Raw genomic sequence first — 23,191 nt, 5'->3', positions numbered from 1 at the left:
TTCATCTTGATTTACTTTTTAAAATCATTATCAAGAACAAAATTTTAAAAAATGCAAAGAAATTTCAATTTCTGTGACAATGTAATTCTGGAGAAATGTTAATTCATATAAAAATCTGATTACCTAAAGTTTGTAAGTTTATGTTGTGGTCGTTCATCGATGCTGGAGATGTCTTCTTCTTGGCCAGAAAACACTGACAATTTGGAATCAGTAAGAGCAATAAACTCTTCAACCTGAAAAAACAAAATATATATATATATATATATATATAATGAAAATAGTATGGGTAAAAGAAAACATTTTAAAGTCATAATTTGAGAGTTTATACATTTAAATCATTTTTAGAAGTAGAAAGTCTTAAAAAAAATGTATTTTACATAATTTTCAAAACAAAACAAATTGGCACAAAGCAAGGACAGAATGAAAATGTTTAGAACTGCACATATAGTAACATAAAGCCTATTTTTCATCAGAAAAAGTACATAAATATTCAACACCTATACTAAATAGAGATAAACAAAAGAATTAAAAATCCTCAGTATTTCTAAAGAAAATCCTATTCCATTCTTAAAAAGAATTAGTAAAAACCAAATATTTTGAACATTTGTATAGGGTCACTTCACTTTAAATTTTAACTACAACTGATATCTAACCACAAAACCCTTCTATATCACATGATTAAACTAATAATCATTGTAATCTAGTTTAACATTCATTTTACATGCTGGCATGTGTAAGACAGTTTTTAGAAATTAATTTTCAAACTAACCAGTAGTTGTGTTATTATTTCAACTATATAACTTGAATTGTGACCGATTGTCTCGAAAGGCATTTCTTTAGTTTAGACAAAACTATAGGTCTGATGCCCTTCCTAACATAACCAAGTTATATGATAGAGACCATGCCTTGCTGATTGCATATCAAGGCTTCACCTGACTTATATAACTACTCAAATATCTCATCAGTCTTACATAATAACCCAGCATTACATATCTACACTTAACTTGAAAATCATATAACTTCCAGTAATATGTAGCATATGTTTTGATTGCTTTGAAGTCTTTTCATAACCAACTTATGAATTTATTAAACTGACCTGTACTACATTAATGGTTCAATTATGCTGACACGCCTGTTCCCATCAAAAGTTAAGCTTGGTTAATATTAAAATCAGTGACCATTTGAGAATACTAAGTGTTTTAAGCAAATGCGTCAATTAGATGTATAAATGGTTACTAGTGATGTCTATTGATAAAGTCATTCTGCTTTTTTTTTGTTGCATTTTCTTTTTTGAGAAAAAAACTAAAAAACCAAAGAACAGTCGAAGGGACACATAAGGGAACTCAGCAAGAAAGCATGAAGGACGGCATTTTTAAATGTTGACAATCAAATTCAAATATATTTTTATTTCAGCTGATATATACTACAGAAGCACCTGAAACTTATTTTTCATTTTTTTTTTTTTCAACATACCAAAGCAATCTTTTAAACTGGTGACCCAGACACGATTCTCTCTGGATTGGCTGCTCCATCAGCAAATTCCAGATTATTCATAAATACAAATACGATAGGCAAAGGAAATTCTTGTAGGAAAAATAATTTCTGCAATTGGCATCTAAATTTTTTTTTTTTTTTTTTTAAGTTGTTATGAAATGGATTCATGGATTATCATTGGATATTGAGTCAAACAAACAAGTTTTCTTTTTTTTATTTTTAGATACAAACTAACCTTTTCTTCTACAGCGAGCTCAACCATGTTAAAAGAAAAGGTGTGAGAAAATAGAAGTTTTTTGTGCTTCTTTAAAATACTGCTCATTGTTGAGTTACCTTAGACTGTTGATTTATACTTTTTTTATTTAAAAAAAAATAAAATAAAAACAATAGGGATGACTGTCACTAGACGTCCCTAGGTACAGCATATACCTAGCAACGGCCTAGTGTTCTGTTGGAGGGGGGGGGGGGTAACTATGACACAAAGATTAGCATAGATCCAATGAGTTTTTAAAAGGGACTGGTATGACTATTCTACTTTTAGGTATACTAAAAAAAAAAGAAAAAGAATACTTACGGCATCTGGTGTATCTCCTGGGAATATGGCAAGGTCAGGGTCATCCAAGAGTTGTTTGCACAACTTGCATTTCATGGGAGGTAACTGTTCTTTAACTGGTTTCGGCTGTGTTGGTCTGTAGAAAGAAAAGAAAAAAGTGAATTGATACAAATTCAACAAATTAACCTGTTACCCTAAAAAAAAAAAAAAAAAAAAAAGTCATTTGAAGTTTGTTTTTTTTAAACCAATTTTCTATAATGACAATACATGCACACTAGATTAAAAGGATGAATGTTCAAAGCAATTATGACGCTAATTTTAAGGGGCAGACTACGAACCATCTCCACTTAAGATCCAAACATTTATCAACACCTGCCGAGGAGAATCCTCCAAATTCACTGGACAATTAGCATCACTAACAGAACTACAGCAAAGAACAGCTCAACAAGTATTACAGAAAGATATCCTACAAAAACAGAGACGGATTGGCCACAGCTTTAAGACGACGCCATCCAATATCAAAAGATTTGCCTTTTTTTGAAACCTACATGGATAAACAAATACCTAACATCTATGGCTGAAAACATGTAAAGATGACTGAATGGGAATGGTTGGAGTATCTTGCACAGGAACACGAGAAACTTGGTTTGCAGCCTATATCTAAAGTTGGGTGTTGACAAAATGGGGTGGGAGGGCAGTAAGGTAGTAATTAATTACTCATCCAAACTTGGACGAAGCGACAATAATCATAGTATCTCTTTCCATCTGATGTCACGTTTTCTTCTTGTCAGAGAAGAAAACTTTTTTTTTATATTTCGCAAGTTCAGTGACAACAATAATCATAGTATCTCTTTCCATTTGATTTTTTTATATTTCGCAAACTTACTCTACAGCGGTCTCTAAACTCCACTCTGTAAGGTCTTGTTCAATCAATTAGTCCAGAATTTTCCTTGGCTAGTCAACTTTCCTGTAATTCAAGATCACATTTTATCCAGGAAGGTAAATATTTCACATGACTGTACGAGCATTCTTAGGATAACATCTTTGCTGCATAAATATAATGCTTTATATGCACAAGAAGCAAATAAGTTTTTTTACCAAGTAGTAGTAGTTATTTATCAAATTTTGCTGAAGAAAAATATAAACTTAAAACTGAACAAATATTTGAATCATACTTTTACTACAGTAAAATGCTTTCCAAAGACAATATAACAAATTTTTTCAATAAAGTTTTTCCAAAATAACAAGGGTTGTTAAATGTTAACAGGCAAAGAATGACTGTAGAAAATACTTACTCTTTTATGTCATCATCATAAGATTCTTTAGTTTTCCTTTTCTTTTCCTCTTGCTTTACTGTCACTTCAATATTGTCACTCAGAGTAACTTTTCTCTTTTCATTCCTAATCATTAGGAAAAACAATAAAAGGTTGAATAAAAATAAAAAATGGATAATGTTCCAAATATTTTTTTAACTTAATACTCTTAAAAAGACAAAAAACGATTTCTAAAAGATTAACAATACTGAATTTTAAGGATGATTAAAACTTTAAAATATTCTTTTATAAAGTTTAAAACAAGAAAATAAATTAGTCGTGAGACTAAACTTCTATCTGACAAAGTAAACCTTACTTCCTCATATATGAAATATTCCCAAAGTTATGCCATGGAAAACATAACAGAAAAAAAATGACTCATCTGATAAGACTGAAATGTTACATAGTGATTACTGTTACCAAACAACATCAGATCCATACATCAAATTTCAACTATGAATTAACTTGTCATAGTTAAGGTCATAAGATTTTCATTTACTACAATATTGATCAAATAATGAATTTCAATGATGAATAGAACCAAAGTTATTGCCAAAAGTGCATTATATTTTCCCCTTTTTCTATGACCATGACCTAGATATCCACAAATGAAATCAATTTTAAGTTAGATAATGACTGATATTTTGATTGAGTTTTGGTGATGATTGTTCAGATAATGTGACTACACAAATATAGTCATAAAATAAACAAAGGTAACAAGCTTAGTGTGAAATTGTTAACAGACAAGTAAAATAAAACCTCCTTGATGGAGTAATAATTGAGTAATTTTTATACTTTTGTAACCACCACATGCACTCCTCACAAAATAACTTAATTATCTTGATAGTAAAGATAATTTTTAAGCTTTAAAATATATGCTTATATCATAAGTTAGTAAAAAAAATCCCAACAAAGTGCTCGATCATAGGTTTTACAAGAGATAATATTAATTATTTTATTTAAATACAGTATATTATTGTCTGTTGAGAATACTGGATTTAGTAGAAAATACAGATCGCTTCTATTACACGGAGATTCATCGGTCCTATTGGGCATTAACCACTCCAAGATCAACATTAAATTTGTTAATTTAATAAGCCAAATTTCCTTATAAAATCAGGATGACCAGAGAGATGAAATCTATCCTCAACAAGTATGGTAACGTTGGGCATAGTATTTAAATAATAAATATTTTAAATTAATTCTTTCTTCTTTAAATTTCTTTACGGAATAATGAATCAAAACTTCTTTACGGAATAATGAATCAAAACTTCTTTACGGAATAATGAATCAAAACTTCTTTACGGAATAATGAATCAAAACTTCTTTACGGAATAATGAATCAAAACTTCTTTACGGAATAATGAATCAAAACTTCTTTACGGAATAATGAATCAAAACTTCTTTACGGAATAATGAATCAAAACTTCTTTACGGAATAATGAATCAAAACTTCTTTACGGAATAATGAATCAAAACTTCTTTACGGAATAATGAATCAAAACTTCTTTACGGAATAATGAATCAAAACTTCTTTACGGAATAATGAATCAAAACTTCTTTACGGAATAATGAATCAAAACTTCTTTACGGAATAATGAATCAAAACTTCTTTACGGAATAATGAATCAAAACTTCTTTACGGAAATCAAACCAAAACTGAAATACTTACATTTTACCAAACATGGAGACAATGGATGGCTGATTCATTGAAGTTTTGGATTTGGGTGTTTTTGTCCTACGATTACTCTCTGGGGTTCCTGAAAATCACAAAAATATTTGAAATTATTATTAGCTTAAAATCTGCAAAACGAAAACAATATTTGTTCAATTTTTAACTGCTAATATTTTCTTAGTTTTGACATCGCCATAATAACACTGACTTTATTTCCATTCTTTTTATGCAGGAAAATTGATTACAATTTTGGGTTCTTCGTTATTCCAAAATTGAAATACTGAATTGTCATAATGAACATACCCAAAACTTATAAAAAATGATAAGGTAGAAAATGAATTATTAATGAAAATAGTTTTCGAAGACAATTAGTGAAAATTGAGTTTTGCAAAAATAAAAATTTTTTAAAAAAAAACAAAAAAAAAAAAAAAAAAAAAAAAAAAAAAAAAACAGTTTAACTGTAACAAAAGGGAGGTAAATATTTTTCTGAAAATTGAAAACCTTCGGTCAATTTAACAAATTCAGTATTTCATTTTTCAAATTTTTCTATAATAACGAAGAACCAATTTTGAATCTGCATATCTGCGGAAGAGCCATGAAGTTCACCTTGGAATCCACATCAGAAGAACAAATCAGGAAATTTCATACTTCCTCGGCATCAACAATTGTATTGTAGAAATGCCCAGGAAGGAATCAAAAGATTCCAAATTCAATTAAAAAGGTGACATTATAACAAAAATGCATTATTGACGATTTGACATCAGAACAATGAAGTTCAACATTGAAGTTTAGTGAAGGTGACATCATGCCAAACCACTTCTCTGAATACCAAATCCATATTCTGAGATAAGCAGTGAAACCCTGACTTAACAGTTGTAGATAGGCCATACATGTAGCAGCAAGACTCGGTCAGTGCCCTGTTATACTAACCAGAAAACCCAGGCTTGGCAGTTGATCATACTTCATTGGAGATTTGACCTCCCAATACGTCTGACTGCAATCTACTCGATTTGTTTGTGTAATGCAACACAAATAGATCTGGCTTCAACATAAAGAACTAAAATCCAAAATTATTGGCCTTAGTTGAGAGACAAAAGCCTGTCACCACTTTCAAGCTTGCATCAAGGTTGTCATCAAAGTCAAAATGGGTTCATCAAGTGAAATCCGAAAGTCATGTAGATCAACTGACTAAAGTTTGAACAAATTTTATACATTGTCCACACTTTGTATAGATTCAATGAAATAAATATATAATATAAATATGTCTGTTGGAGCTAGTATTCTTTTCAAAATTCTAACAAAATTTTCCTAGTCAGTAAATAATATAAATAAAAGGTTTCTAAAAATCATGTTTTTGTTTTAACTCTTCTCTTATAATGTCTTATTTTAGCTCTCAAGATTATTTGTAATGTCTTTGGTGTAAAAACATCTTTTTCTTCTGGCTGTGGCTTTTAAATAGCAGAATGATATAAATTGAATGAAAACTTCACAGGTTCTAAATTGCCAACTCTTAAAATCTCTAAATATTTAGTTATAGAGTTGCTGTCATTTTACTTTTTTTTCTTTTTTTTTTTTGGATTTTAAAAAATCCATGTAATATGTGTGGGTGTGTGTGTGTGTGTGTATATATATATATATATATATATATATATATATATATATATTATCAGAAGAAATACACTGGTGGAGGCTGGGGGATTTGAGTTTTAGTAGTAATCTAATATCAATATGTATCATTTTATCATTAGTATCAGCAATGGAAAATAAGTTTTAAAAAAATTAAAATAATCGTTTTTTGGCATTGGAAAATAGGCATAGTTTTCCGATCTCAAAAAGTTTAGATTCTTTTTTTTTTTCATTATCCAATTCTGATTAATCGTCCTAACACACATACACAAATTAATACATACACATATATACACATAAATTAATAAAAGCATTCTTACCAGAGTTTGCTTCTTTTTCTTGCACATCAAACGTTTCTTTTGTATTCTCAGCGTGGCCATTCTAAAATTAAAATAATCCGACTAATGTTAATGCACAATTGTAATTTTGTTTAATCCACTTTTTTTTAAAACTTGTATTCATAAGAAAATGTACACATATCTTAAAATAATTTGGAATATGTTATACATATTTGAAATCAATCAAAGATTATTGTCTAGAACATTAGCTCTAAGAAATAATGTTTATTATTGATTTAGCGGCACCGATCTACCGTGGTTTTGGAGGCATAGTGAAGTGTGTTAACTATAGACCTGTCAGGAGTACCCTGCCTGACAACTTACATGGTTGACACGATGCCCTGCAGATGTCGTTCATTTAATTTTAATTTGTTTATGTATAACCTTCATTAAAGAAGAGTCCTTAAACAATTTATTCAATTTCAATTTCTATTCACTTTGATAAATAAAACAAAGTTATCTTTCTTAAATTCTTATCATGGATTAAATAATTGCCAAGCAAATTTGGTGATGCAGCTGATTGCATAAAAAAAAAAAAAAGAGGGGGGGGGTATTTAAAAATATTAAGTCTGCATTATATGATCAATTATGGATTAGTAGAATAGAACACAAACTCTCATAATCATATAAAACACCACAACCTGTTGGGTTGGGAGATTAAATATGTGAAACTCATTTTTCAGTTTGGACAACTTCTTAACTAAGTTCACTACCATGAGAATACTTTTTGCCAATCCATCTCTTCAATCTGTATACACAGCCGTAACTGGCTTCTCAATTTTCAACTGCGTGCCCCTTCATTCTTCAATCCCAACATCTTTAGCTCTTTCTGTCCCTAGTGCTAAGAACTTTTTCATACATTTAGTCAAAAATTTGTTTCCTCTAAAGATTTTCAAACGTACATGACAAGGCGATGGAATGACTTCGGATTCAAAAGGCTAACATTTAATGAAACAAAACTTGTCTCTACTTCGTGTCCAGTATTAATTTGGCATGCTCTCTTTGGGAGTAAGGGTTGTACAATAGTATCATAAAACCACAAAATACAGATATTTTTTTTCTTAAACAACACAACTTCTCCCCTACCTGAAATCAAGATAGACCCTTTTCACTCATAAGAACATACAAAAACCAAAAAAAGAACAAAAACGACTTACAAAATTTTCCTCTTTAGGGGAGATACCATTTTCTTGCTTGATGTCAACAGAATGGCGTCCACTATTCATACTTTTTGGTGTCCCAGTTGGGCTGGGAGACTTTGAGTCATTTTTCTCATTCTTGTTACCATTGACTTCTTTCTGAACACTCTCCGGTGAAGATTTTCCATTCTGTTTCAGTTTTTCATTATTGCTATCATCCACCTTCAAGCGTTTCACCTGTAAATATGGCTCTTCTTCCTCTTCATCAATATAAGTTGGGCTGATCGACGAGACTTCAGGTAAGGCTTCAAGTAAAATTGGCTCAAGAATTCCTTCCATTTTTTTGCAAAATCCTTTCTAAAATGCAAAATGGTAATCGTCATTCCAATGTTAGAACAATTGAATTGGATGGGTTAATGAGCTTCAAAAACATCGGCATAAAAACGTACAAATGGAACTTTTAAAAACTTGCTGACAGACATACATACAGACATACATACAGACACATATATATATAGACATATATATATAGACATATATATATAGACATATATATATATATATATAGACATATATATATAGACAATAATCAAATACTGATTTATTCTGTATCTAATATTTTGATTGCAGAAATTCCTCTCTGGACCAAATTATGGTAAGTTTGCAATAACAGATGCCACATACAAATTTATTATGCCTAACTATCCACCATCTTATGTAACTTTTGAACGTCATTACAGACACATTTATTCGTTATAATAAAACCCTATCTTACTTCCTATGAGTGACATCATCACGATTGCCAAGATGTATAGACGACTAGCGGGGGTAAGTAGGAAGGATTGAACCCGGAACGTTGAGGCAAAGGTGGAAAAGAAAGTGTGAAAAAAAGTGACAACTTACCACTCGCCACGAAGGGAGAGTAACTAAACAGAGTTCAAATTTAACGATTAAAAAGTTAAATTGACATGTGTGTGATTTTAATGATCACGCTATAGAAGTCTCGCAGTGAACATTTACTGCGGGGGTGTTTCCCTAAAATATTGGGGGGAAACCAGCTCCCCATACAGAGGAGAGTGTCAATATGAATAGCAATTGTCTGATATAAGGAGTTTCCCCCACATTGATCAAACGCCCATTGCTTTCTGGACATTCTCGGCCTTTGTGCCAGGAACCGCACCTTCGCTTCAGATCAGTTTCACTTTTATATGAAAAAGCCGAACACATGAGAAGCCGAAATAGAAAGAATTTTATAAAAGTCGACATAAATAAATCTAGACGCGATGCCCGCTTGCAAATCGTACATATTATGATCTAGGGGGTATATAAAGAGTTCTAAGACATAGTAACCCTCCCCCCAAGAAGCCCAGCGAAAAAAGCCTTTCTTGGACATACAAAAATGTGTGCACCGCATTTACCTTTTATATATATAGAAGTAGTTCATATTTTCCCCTCTACCTGAAAAGTCCCCCCACTTTCCCAATCAAGACCAGGTAAATATATAACCATTATAATTATATTGACCTGACACTCTTATTAACTGGATTAAACACTCAGATACATATAACTACCATTGCATTTTACTATTCGAAAATAATGATTTCTCCCCACTAACATTCTGCATATTCTCATTGACTACGACCATAAAATTCTATTATTCCGGATTATACCCAAACATACAAAAAAGGAACACGTCAGCCCTTATTCAATATGGTCGCTCAATAGTCATGCATTGTTTTAAATTATTTACACTTTTTTATCGTCACTTTTCCTCTACTTTACAGACAGACTACTGTTTACAAAAATTAACCATAACATTTAGCTTAGATTAACACAAACAAAATAGTCTTAACTTTCGTATAAATAAGTTAGCGCAGCTACCTCAGGTGATGTTTACATCTACTGCAAATACCATTGCTTCAGTGTCATAAATTATTCCAACTTGCATTATTTGGATTAACATTATTTACATATTGTTACATTAAAAAAAAAAAAAAAAAATGTCGCAGCTTTCTTTTTTATCATGTCTGATTACAGGGTCCTAAATTATATCATGCTAAAATGAACTGATCTCTTAGTAAATGATTAAAAACTGTTCTCTTTAACTGACTATTAACAGAAACACAATGAACCACTGTTACTTAGATTACATGAAAACATTTACCCAAAAAGCGGTGGAACCTTTTCTTTGATTTGATTTAGCAGTAAGTGATACAGTAAAGTTTTTTGAAACAATTAACGAACAAACAATATTTCAAATCACTGAAACATTTACACAATAAGCTGCAGCAACTATTTCATTTCTTTTTTTCCTTTATAACAGTACATATTGTCGTAACGTTTGTAAAACATTTGTCTTCCACATAAATAAAAGAAAACGTCCCAGCTTTCTTCCTTTAAATTCCATAATTTACACTTTATTCACGTTAATTTCATTGATTACAAACTTACCTTTCAGATTAAAAAATTTCTTTGGGGATCAGTTTTCAATTATAACGTTCTACTAAATTGAACACATACTTTGTGACCATCACGGAGAAAAATATTGTGATATTTTTCTCAACCTTATAATTGGAAAATGATTCCCAACGATAAGTCATAATATTTTTAATTTAATTTTTTTGTTTTTCTAAAAGTTAACTTTTTACTCAATGGGATTAACGTGAAAAAAGAAAAGGTAAATTGTGGAATTTTTTTTAGGGGGCAAAGGGACAATTTCATAAACGTCCACAGATTCTCTTAATAAAAGACAGTTGTATTAGCCCCCTACATCAAAGTGGCACCGAGTTTACATTAGGGTGATTAGGCAAAAAGACAATTATTTTTCACTTTTGAAATCATAAAAACTATTTCTTTTGATATAAAACACATTTTTACACTTTATGCCTGAATTACGTCCAGATAAATTTTCATTCAGTTTGTATTTGACTACATTGCAACGCCAGTTAACGGGTCCTGCTAGTTTTAAATATAAAAAGGATTTGCACATGTTATCTTTGTTATGTATTATTACATTTATTCTGATTTCTCAAAATATTTAATCTAGTCACTAGTGATGAGACAATTCCAATATTTCCTCCCACCCCCAATTCCAATAAAATTACATTGCCCGGTCGTATAAAACAAATGTGACAGTTGATTTAAACAGCTGATACAAAAAACTTTGAAATACGGAAATTGATTTTTGTTTTAATATAATTAGCTGCCAAAATTACAAAACAACCCTTTTTAAATGGGGGGGAAAAAAAAACAACAACCACCGGTAGGCGTGCATGAACTTCAAAACTAATGGTTATGAGACAACCCCCTAATCCAATGGGCCAGAGCGCCGATTACAAAATCACATTGGAAATTCCTGTATTTAAAGTAAGTCAGAGAATAAAAAAAGAAAAACAATTTTAGGTGAACCCCTGCTTAATATAAAACACAATTTTAACACGAAATAATTGACCAATTTTTACATATTTATTCAAGAGATTGCTCTTTCTAACGATGTTGAGTTTGTGCCTGTACAATGCGTATGACAAATGTTTTTAGCAGACATACAAACAGACATCTGCCCTTTATTTATCCTTATAGTATACTGGCATGGGTACACGGCATTGCCCGGGTGTGGAGAGGTGGTATAGTAATGGCAACCAACCCCCTTAAAAGAAAAAAAAAAAAAAGGGGCTCAAACCTGTAACGCAAAAGAGGAAAAGGAGATGAAAAAAGCAAATGCGTTAACCGTCTGGCCCATGGCGCACTTGTGATGTCACAGCCTTCAAAATAAAGTTTTTTGGTAGGTGCATGACTTTGCAAAAATGTTGACACTAAAAAATTACCCCTACTTGCAAAAAAATGGCCCAGTTGACAGTCAAAGAATTCATCATTTTGGCCGATTTTTTGATATTTGTCATCCGAGATAGATCTTTCTAATGATACTAATTTTGTCACAGTCCGACGCGCCGAAAGTTTTTTGTGAAACAACAAAACACACAGATTTTTGCCTTCTATATATTAGTCCGGTTACTTTTAATGCTACTGAATTTTAATGAAATTTTCCAATTAACATATTCAGCAACTAGCAACCAAGACTAAATGAAATATTCTAAACGGAAATAACACTGGAATGATTACATAAAGATTGAGCTATGGTGGGAGATGTAGGAAATCAAATAAATCCATAATTCATAGCTTTTAACTGATGTGGAATGCATATCTTTGAAACTTTATATGCAGATGTTGAAAACAAAAAAAGTCAAATGATAAAAATGAAAAAATAAAAATAATGCTTACATTTGTGATCAATTCTTCTTTTAATTCGGATTCCAAGGTTTTCACTTGAGATTTTGCAGAAACTGTTAAAACAGTGTTGAACTTGTCACAAAGTTGGCTCCAGTACGCCTGTTTATAAAAAAAAAGTGCTTAAGAGATTAAAAGAAAAAAAAAAAGTAAAATGGCTAAATGGTATATTGGATAGGAAACGTTTTGATAAAGGTACCGAATAGTTAACAATCCCCTTGCTTCACCCTTTTCGGATCTAGAAAAGATTTTTGAATAAGGTTATAAAACCCAATCTTAACAGGAGGGGAAGCTTTGTTAACTATTCTGTACTTTCAACACTTTAACAACAACGTACATGTGATAAATCATTATTATTGAAAAGAAAGCTGTAAAATTCTGTAGCTATACATTTTTTTTTATTTTTTTAAGTTCGATTTTTACAATCAGTAATGCAATCAAATGAAATCATATTTTTTGACCTTATCAAATCTGCAATCAATACAGTCAGCAATGAGCAACTCTTGAGTGCCAAATACAGTTGATAAACCTTAGAAAAGATAGGCTGGCTACTTTGTCCAAAATACAAACAACCAATGAAAACAGACAGTGATAGAGTGTCTGCTGATCAATATCAAGTGTCCACTCAACCAACAGACAACATTGCAGGATTCATTAAGACAAAGAAATCTGGGACGGAATTGATGAAGCAGCCTCAAAAACAAACATGCCCAAGCTGTTCACCATTTCTGTGCTGACCAGATAACTGGTCAGTGATGACAGAATACAGAAATAAATTTAAAAAATATTAATCTTCATTAAGCAGTTAGGATCATGAATAACAACATTTTTGGTCGCCGACAAAAAGAAGGCGGACCTGTAAATTCACCCTTGTTCGTTCGTCTGTCCGCACTTTTTTCAATAACTACGACTTGGATAGTTTGGAGATTTTGTACAAACATGATATGAGTAAAAAAGTAACAGAACGGATTTTCCGGGAAAACTCCGGTTGCCCTCCTAGGGGTGCCTTTGGGGTTAAAAATGGCTAAAATTGACACGTTTGTGCTTATTGAAAAAAATTGATGCTTTGGATTTTTATAAAACTTTCTGAAAAGTTGTAACTAACTGACTTCTATATAATTTTGTTTGTCTATACTTCGCGATAACTCTTTGATGTGCCCCAGCGGCTCTTTTAGGGCTAATAAAAACACTCCATTTTTGGGACTATTTTACCATATTTGTCCAAAATTTTCTGCTTTGTATGTCTATTTAGCAGTTTTGCACGGTGCAGCACTCAAATTTAAATGTTAAGGCTTTGAGGACTTTTGGAGCTAAAGGAAGGGGTGATGGACTTAGTCATTTCTTTTTTGCATGGTGCAGAACTCAAATTTACATACGTTAAGGCCTAAAACTGCACCGTTTGTTCATTTTCACCTGGGGACTTTTGGGGCTAAATGGGGGTGGGGACAAATGCTGAACTTAGTCACTTTTTTTATGCCTCGTTCACTGTACACTCACGAGGAACAATGCATGCTTCACTTGTTGTTTTTTTTCTTAATTTTCTAAATTTTTAAAAAAGGAGGTTCATTGTAAATTCATTGTCAAATAACACTACCCATTCCCCAAACTGTTGAAATATAAGTTTTTACCATTCATTTCATTTTTGATAGCTAACTCCTTAAGAGAATAATTGAGTCACAAATCAACCAAGTCTGTATTCAAATAATAGCATCATTCTGGTACTTTACGTACTTGTTTTACTTCATTGTTCCATGCTACAAATAATATTTTAAGTCGAGAGGTATCGCCTCAAAGAAGACATGGTATCACTCAAATCAGCCACTCCTCAAAATCATATTTAAAATGAAATTAATGAAAATTAAAATGAGGAATAGAGAGAGAGAAAAAGAGGGAACAGAATAGAGAGAAAGAGAGGGAACAGAATAGAGAGAAAGAGAGGGAACAGAATAGAGAGAAAGAGAGGGAACAGAATAGAGAGAAAGAGAGGGAAGGAGGGGGAAGGAATAGAGAAGAAGGGATGGAAAAGGGGGGGAATAGAGAAAGAGACAGGGAAAAGGAATAGAGAGAGTTCATGTTTGTCATATTTTGAAACTGCTTTTCATGTAATTAAAAATAAGTTTACATTTCTATTTACTTAGTAAAAAGTTTATGTAATCTATATATCTATAAAAGTGAGAATGTGTATGAGGACAACTCTCAACCTATAAACTCAACAAATTTTTTATCTAGACTTGAAATTTGGTATATAGGGTATTCAGACATGTGGAATAATTTTTAATCAGTTTTCATCCAGAAAAAAGGGCTGTTAAAGGGAAAAAATTGAAAAATTGGTACTTGGTTGGGTGGATGGGGGATCAGATTTTTATTTGTTTGTCAACTGTTTCACAACTGCACATGTGCGAATTATTCATATGACAGCTCCTTTATGTTAAGAATAAGAAGGTTTGAAAGCAGTTTTTAATCATGGCAAGCTGGTCTAATTGACTTACTGTCATTAGGTTTTGGTTCTAATCTCAGAGTATTTTTTTTTTTACATACAAGAAGTGAACTGTTTAGAAAAAAAACAATACTCGTATGCACATGTCAGTTTCTTTTCATTTATTTTTTATTTACTTCATTTTTTTTTTTAGGGAATTTAACATTACGTTTAAAATCGGGCAACGTCTGGTACATTTGCTAGTATTTATATATTATTAAACATCAGCAGACACATGAAACAATAAATTATTATCTGAACAATTTACTGCAGTTTCATGATTTACCGAAGTGCTTCAATATATTCTATATTCACGAATGATGTTATACATTTGAATAAACTTCTAAATTTACAAAAAAAAAAAAAAAAAAAAAAAATTTTAATAACACAACTAAAATTCAGAAATGTTTTAATAGAATATGGAATAAAAAAAAAAATTACCAATTTATAATTTCCAATGATTTTTCTCAAATGAGCTGAAATTTTACCTAAGGTCAGTCGCTAGCAAACATTTACTAAATGTTTCAACGAATTTTAATCATTTGATTCACTAGTATGACAGAACAAAATTTTGGTGCTTCTACACTATTGGAACGAGATTTTGTAGTCAATAAACGGTGTTTTCAGATAAAAAAAACAATGATTTCAACTAATTTTTTTGTCAATTCTAATAAGTTACAATGGTAGCTTCCAAATTATGCAGCCGAAATTACCTGAGTATTAATGAATTATTAAAAAGAAAAAAAAAAACTTATGATAGATGAAAAATTACCGCCATCTTGTTTAAATCGAAACAGAAAATTACCTCGCGTTCAAACTGTCTCATGATCATTTCCATCTAATTCTATTTTTCAATTTCTTTGATAAATAATTTTCTACCTTATTGATTTTTGGGTATAATCATCTTAAAAATACGAGGAATACGTACATACAATTGTTTTCATTCAGTATTATGATTTCCGAAATTTCGGCCCAATAGTGTAAAAGCGCTAAAGTTATACTATGCACTACATTTTTTTGTGTCGTTACCATCATCTACATAGTCAATGGCAGGAAAAAAAACAAAAAACTTTCAACAAAAAAAGATTAGGAGTTTTTTTTATAAAATAAAATTTGGTAGCCTACATAAGAAAAAATATAAAAGGTTAAGTTTCTCAGAGGTTGGGAGGGGAAGAGAGTCGAAATAAATACAATTAAATATAAGTTGAGAATGGGAAGGAGGTTCAGGGTCAAACTACCTGATCTCCAATAACCATTTGTTATTTTTATGAGGAGTGGAAGGGGGGTAATATCTATATATCTATAAAAGTGAACGTGTCTGTGTGTTTGTCTGTCTGTCTGCCTATCTGCCTACATTTTCCTTCGCAATAACTGTCAATTTTTAGTCTACAGACTCGAAATTTGATATACAGGGTACTGAGATTTGGGAAAATCTATGTGATCGGTTTTCGGCCAGAAATTTGCTGTTAACGGATCAAAGTTCAACGATTTGACCTTTGAGAACTCTACCAAACTCCTCCGACAATTTTGGGTCTAAACACTTGAAATTTTAGATATAGATTCCTTGGACATTGATCTAACTTAATAACTCGATTTGACCCCAAAACAAATTTTAAGGGGTCATAATAGGGATCAAAGTTTAAAAAATTGACCGTTTTTTTTTTGTTTTTTTTGTTTTTTTTTTGGTTCAGCATACACCTCCAAACACCTAGGCAACGCCGGGCATCCATGCTAGTTTTCTAGAAAATAAAAACAAAAACAAAAAAAAACACACTTACCACGTCTGTAATGTCACCAGATTTATATTTACCCCGAAGTTGACGCAATCTGAAAAATATAAAAATAAAGTAAATTTGTTTTAAACAAATAAACTTTAGGGTTTTGTACCAGGGTAGTGGCAACTTTGACAACTATAGTCTTCAACTCACAATAAATTACATCTATCAATTATTTAGTGTTTTTAATTCTACAAGGAACAGGCATGTTTTTTTAATATTCTGTGAATTCGATGAATTTTTACTGTACATAATGAAAAATTAAACAAAACAAATACATTGAGGCCATTTTTTTTGTGCTCATGTAACGCTTGACATTACTTGTTTTTCGAGCCAAATAAACTTTATCAAATCTCTGTATTAGGTTGGTGCAAAAATAATGTCATTTATATATATATAGTTGAACATCAAAAACCGACATTATTTTTGCACCAACCTCAAATGCATAAATTTCAGAATATTTCTGTTATTTTATGGTGATCAATTTTTACTTAAGCCATAATGATTTTGATGATCTTTTTACTTAATGGAAAATTTCTCATCGTAACTTTATCAGTTTTAACAGACTCCAACTCCTAATGTAGTAAATTTGTTCAGACTTCAACCCTAATTTTACAACAAGATTGTGTTTATGTTGTGGCCCGAGTGTTTGTAGGGAGGGGGGGGGGATCAAAACAACCGTTTTAAAAAAAAAAAATTTTGGCCGGATGTTTGGAGGGGTAAAAGAAAAAAAGTTTTAGTAGGAAAGTAGGCTTGAATCTTTAACGTGGAGGTGGAAACAAAATGGAAAAAAACCCCGGGACCTAACCATCTCGGCCACGAGAGAAGAGGAGTGAAAAAGCATCTTAATTTAACGTTTATAAAATGAAATTGACAGGTGCGAGAAACTGAAGTCGTGTGATGTTTGACCTTGAAACACGACGCGGCTGCAAGCCAGTTTTTGTTTGTTTTACACTGAAAAGCAAAGAAACACGCGGCGATCGAAATATCTGAAAAAAATAGCGCATGAAAGTCGGGCAAATTAAATACACACGCGACCCCCGTTCTTGAGTCGTAGATATTATCATTTAGACGTGATATAAAAAGTTTTAAGAAGAAGCGAGCCAAGTAAGAAGGCCGACGAAAAAAGCCTTTTGCAGACATACACAAAAAGTGAACATACATACATTTTCGCTTTTATATATATAGATGTAGTCTCCAAGATGCATGGATAGTGATTTGAAGGAACATTTGAACTGTAATTTTTTTTAACTGCAAAATATCAAAACAACTTTAATATTAATAGAAGCTGCATATTTTTATTAATTGTACCTCAAACGAGCAGGAAACATCTTGTCATATCTTTTTAACCAGATAGTCCATTAGTCTATGAGAAAGGAGAAAGAAGATTTTCTGAGAAGAGGAAAATGTGCATCCTATTTTCTATAAATCTTCTCTCCATATTTTGCCCCTGAGACAACATGTCATGGCCTTAATGGGTATCTGTCACCTGTTTCGCTTTTTCTCACCTACCAAAAACGGTTACACCAACCATTTAGACAATCAAACATGTGAACAACACACATATAAGGTTCTGACACAAATGAGAGATTTCACCAGAATCTGTTCAATAAAGTTTTGGCTGATAAAAAAGAAAAGGAAGGTGAAGAGAAGGAAAAAAGAAAAATTTCGTTATCTTACTTACATCTGGTATTCAGGAGAACATAAAAGGAAAAATGATGTCAAATACAAGTCCAGCAATGCTTCGAATCTAAATTCTATTTGAGAATACTTTACACTAGTGTTGAAATGATTAATTGGAATCGGGAATCGGAAAAATCAGCAAATTTGGGAGTATCGGAATCAATATTGAAAAAATTGGTGCCTATTTTCTGATGCCAAAACGATCCTTTTAATTGCCTTTGTTTAAAGCAAAATCTTCCATTGCTGGTAATGATAAAATAAATATCTATTGATTTTAAAATACCAGAAAAACAAAAATCTATAGATCATTCTTTACAACTATAATTTTACGTTTAGGAAAATATCTGCAAGTTTAAAATGAATTTTTTTTTTTTTTTTTTACAGAAATCAGGGAAAATAACAACTCTATAGTGAAATAAGAGATTTATAAAGAATCAGAATCGGGAATTTAGTACGGAATCAGTAATTGTATTGGAATCGGGAAAAATATTGGAATTGTCCCATCACTACTTTATACCTATCAAGTGTGATTAGCTTTATAATATGAAACCAAACTGTCTGACCAACATTGACACCATTATTCATTCACCAGAGACTATACCTTTGATACCGGACATGAAGATTGTGTAGTGCCAACTCCTTATTCAAAACTCATTGTATTTGATGGTTGTTGGATCCATTTTCTTACACTTACTAACATCTTACAGAAGGAATTTTGTGTTGTCCCGTTTGATTCAACTTCTACTCCTTGTGTGACTCATCAGCATTTTCTAAGTTACACCTCATATTCTTTCATAGATTGTTTGTGCAAATATGATATGAACTAGATTTTTGTAGGTTTCTTTGCTTTATTTAAATGTAAACAATACTTATATTTAAATTGTAACTGATCCTTATGTTTAAATTGTAACTAAATTCTAAAATAATTCCTCCCTCCCCTACCAAATGTTTCAAGGTGTTCACATGTGACCATTTAAAAACAAGTTAAATCTCAAGTTTATATTGTAGCATACGATTTAAAATTATACTTTTACCACAACTTTTACTTTCAATAAAAACTGTCAGCACATTTTTTTTTTTGTTTTAAATATTTTTTAAACATTAATCTGAGATTTAATAATTTTTTATTTTTTGTACATTGACACTCGATTCAAACAAAATCTGAGCATCACAAAACTGATTGTAAATAAAACACTTTATCAAAGTTAAATTTTAAATAGCTTGATTTTTCCCCCCTTTTATGTCTGTAAAATAAACTTAAATTCGAGAAAAGTATATTAATAAAATTACAAAAAAAAAAAATTTAGATATTTATTAAAAAAGCAAATCTAATATATCAAAGGCAAAATGGGCTCGCGCGTTTGTGTATGTCCACGAAAGTTTTTTTTTTTTTTTTTTTGCATTGGGCTTCTCGCGTCGGTTAGATTCCGAGAGTTTTCGCATACTTCTCAGATTGTAATATCTTGGATTCGCAAAGGAACATCGTCTCTATCTTTTTTTCAATAGAGTTTTAAAAAATTCCCACCGTCCCATTCTCTCGGCTGTTTGTTTGTCTTTTGCATATAAATAAAGCGAAACTAATCGAACACAAACAAACTCCCGGTCTTCCCCCAGGTAGTATCTGTTCTGTAATTCGTCCTTGATCAATTTACGGGAAACCTTTATACTGAAATAATTACTATTTATTCGGATACTATCAGATTGCCCCTTTTTTTTGGGGGGGGGGGCTGCTTTTTGCCCACATTAAAAACGCCATTTCTGCAAGTTATCTTTTTGATTGACTACGTTTAATTTTTTATTTGAACGCTTTACACTTCCGGTCGTGTCATGGAGTAGGGGTAAGACGTCACATTTTCTTTAACTTTCTTTTCTGCCTTCGTGTCATAGGTTTAAGCCTGTCTGTCTGCTACTACTTTTTTTTTTTTTTTTTTTTTTTACACCTACAAACACCCAGGCAACCAGGCTAATATATAAATAATTCATACAGCTCATGCTGTCTTTACTCATATTTCCCGAGTGCAATTTTTGGAAGTTTTAATTTTTTTTAATTGGACAAACTACAGTTCACATCATACATATTATTCTCACAATGTTTTCATTGAAAATGTAAAAGAAATAATCACTAGCATCAGAATTCAAAAAATTTGTTTCAGTTTTTAATCTTTTTCTCTCACAAATAAAAATATAGTAAATTGTTAAATTATATTCTTTAAATAAAGTTAAACAAAAAAAATGTCTTGGTGTAGTCTTATTCTATTTTTAAATCCAATAAAAATTAAAACGAAGACACGGATTAATTGAAAAAAGCTTAATGTTTTGGTTTTGGTTTTTTGGGAGATGGAAGGGGGAGGGATATTTTTGTTCTAAATTTCGAACATTTTTTAAAATATATTTCAATATTTTCTTTCAGGAAAAAATATAAAAATAAAATAGAAATGCAAATTAGTTCCAAATAATAAAATGTACTTTTTCAGTACAAATATGCCAGCATCAGAAAGTTTTGTCGGATGTCCTGCTGACTTAGTATACAGAGAGCAGGCACAAAGCATTTTCACAAATAGTGATGAAAAGATACTCAAAGCAAAATCAACAAAAATGGTTCCTGGTGTGGCACACCATTAACAGACCAATTTTGTTAATTAAAAGTAAATAAATAAAAACAAAACTCATACGTAAATTGGTCTTAAAAAATAATTCTAACTAGACTTTTTTCCATGTTAAAAGTAATTACTGAAAATTTTAAACAGATTTGCAATCAACATAAAGTTTAAGCAACCTGGATCTTCCTTAGAGGATGTGGTTCTGCGGTACATATAATTTTGAAAATGAATTAATTGGACAAAAGTCATTTCTCTATTTTTTCCCTTTGTAATACTCACAGTATTACCCCCCTCCACCTCCGAATAGGATATCTTATAAGGAAAAAAGTTTGTTTTAATAATAGATATATTTAATATTTGGATCAGCTTTGTCTTTCACTAATTTAAAAATATCTCACTGACAAAGTAATTGAGAGCAATGTTCAATGAGTAATGGCCCTGACCTTCTTTGCATAGTAGTAGAGCAATGAAACTTGCCATAGTTATTAGCCTTTCTCTAAATAGGAATCACCCAGAATTATGCATTTCTCCCATTGTTTAATGCAACTTTGGAAACCGTTTTTGCAGAACACCCTAGGTTGGTCCTCCAACCATGATGTGGCTTTATAAATCAAGATTGCATCATTTGGGAAATTGTTACCTTTCAAAAATAACTTCATGGCTGGGAAGAAGTGAAAGTCAGAGCGTGCAAGATCAAGTGAGTAGTGTGGATGGGAAAGTATTTCATAGCTACACGTCATTGCTTGTAATCTAAAGACATGCACGTTGTGGCCAGGAACATTGTCTTTCAGAAGGCGGATACCTTTGTTGATCTTGCCTTGCCTCTAGATTTTGATAGCTTATCTTAATTTCCTAAAAAGTGAAGCTTTATAGGATCCTGTAATTGCAATAGCTTTGCCAGGAAACCAGTCATCATTATTTTCTCCTGGTCCCAGAAGAATGAGCATAACCTTGCCAGTAAACTCTACCTTTTAGCGGCTTTGAAAGTGGTGAGTCCCAAGTACTTCTACTGCATTCACTGGACTTTGATCACTGGATCATAGTGATAAATCCCGGTTCTATCCTGTGTAATCCATCTTTTGAAAACCTTTGACTTCTTAGTACATCTCCAAATTTATCCTTGAGTACTCGACACGTTCTCACTTCTGGAAAAGTGTCAGCAACCAAGGAATCCATCTGGCAGATACCTTATGCATAAGCAAATGGTCATGAATGATAGTTTTTACAGATCCAGTGCTAATCTTGACCTCTTGGGTTATCTGGCAAATAGTCATGCAGCAATTTTACAAAAATTGCAACCTGACAGATGACTCATCAATGGCAGAAGGGGGATGGGGCAATCAGGTCTGAAAGCTGTTTACACAGATTTCCGTCAATGTTTACATTCACGATTTTTATAAGTCTTTCAATGAATTATTTTAGTCAAATCCTCCCCTTCCACACCACAAATATAAACACAAATGTTTGTTGAATATACACATGATTTTTCGTGAAAATAGTCTCCTAACATATTTGAATTATTCATTAGGTTGGTGCAAAAACTGTCGGGGTTTTTTTTACGTTCAAAAACATTATTTTTGCACCAACCTAACATTTACTAATAAACTTTTATGCAACAGAATTTTTTTTTTTTAGAAATGGACCACAAACAATAACTTTATTTGGTAAAGTATGAGCACCATTTCTTTCATTTTTTTGTGTATTATCCCCTCAGATTAAATGTAGGGGATGAAAAAATATGTCTTTTCTAATATATTTAACTAACATGACCAGTTAACCAGCATTGGTCGGTGGAAGCATGCCCCTCCCCCCCGTAAAAAGTTTAAGTACAGATGGTGTTGGTATTGCCCAAGATCCAACCCTTAAACCTCAACCTTCTCATGTTAAGAACAGTTTTTGGAATAGACACTCCCAACATCCTCACGGTAAGAATGGCTTTTGGAATGAACACCCCCAACCTACCCCGTTAAGAACGGCTTTCACAATAAACACCCCATTTTGTCTGGGACGGGTTGTAAAAATATCTGCCCCAAATATCAAATATATTAAAAAATCTGAAAAATAACCCCCCCCCCCCAAAAAAAAAACACACAGAAATGGCTTCGGGGGGTACCCGGCATTGCCCGGGTGTTTTTGGGTGTGTGTGGTCTGGTGGGGTGGGCGGGAGGGGTGTTAATGAAAACCTAAGAATAAGCGAAGTAAAAAAAAAAAAACAGAAAAACGAACGTTAAAAAA

The 23,191-nt window shown here is 31.8% G+C and overlaps 1 protein-coding gene across 3 annotated transcripts in view; it reads right to left on the bottom strand.

The window, feature by feature from the left end:
- LOC145239845 (DNA (cytosine-5)-methyltransferase 1-like) overlaps positions 1-23,191 on the bottom strand; it is a 109,424-nt gene that overhangs the window by 69,139 nt on the left and 17,094 nt on the right. For all 3 annotated transcript variants that reach the window (XM_080103394.1, XM_080103396.1, XM_080103395.1), the window contains exons 2-9: positions 16,677-16,725; positions 12,417-12,524; positions 8,157-8,495; positions 6,982-7,042; positions 5,033-5,120; positions 3,343-3,447; positions 2,069-2,183; positions 124-233 (exon numbers count right to left, since the gene is read on the bottom strand). In XM_080103394.1, the coding sequence (XP_079959520.1) occupies positions 124-233; positions 2,069-2,183; positions 3,343-3,447; positions 5,033-5,120; positions 6,982-7,042; positions 8,157-8,495; positions 12,417-12,524; positions 16,677-16,725 (975 nt within the window). The remainder of the gene's footprint in view (positions 1-123; positions 234-2,068; positions 2,184-3,342; positions 3,448-5,032; positions 5,121-6,981; positions 7,043-8,156; positions 8,496-12,416; positions 12,525-16,676; positions 16,726-23,191) is intronic.

This window comes from Euprymna scolopes, chromosome 19, assembly GCF_053919585.1.
Source record: "Euprymna scolopes isolate OS-2025 chromosome 19, ASM5391958v1, whole genome shotgun sequence".
NCBI classification, from domain to species: domain Eukaryota; kingdom Metazoa; phylum Mollusca; class Cephalopoda; order Sepiida; family Sepiolidae; genus Euprymna; species Euprymna scolopes.
The sequence above is the reverse complement of the archived record's forward strand: the minus strand, read 5'-3'. Positions and strand labels throughout refer to the sequence as shown.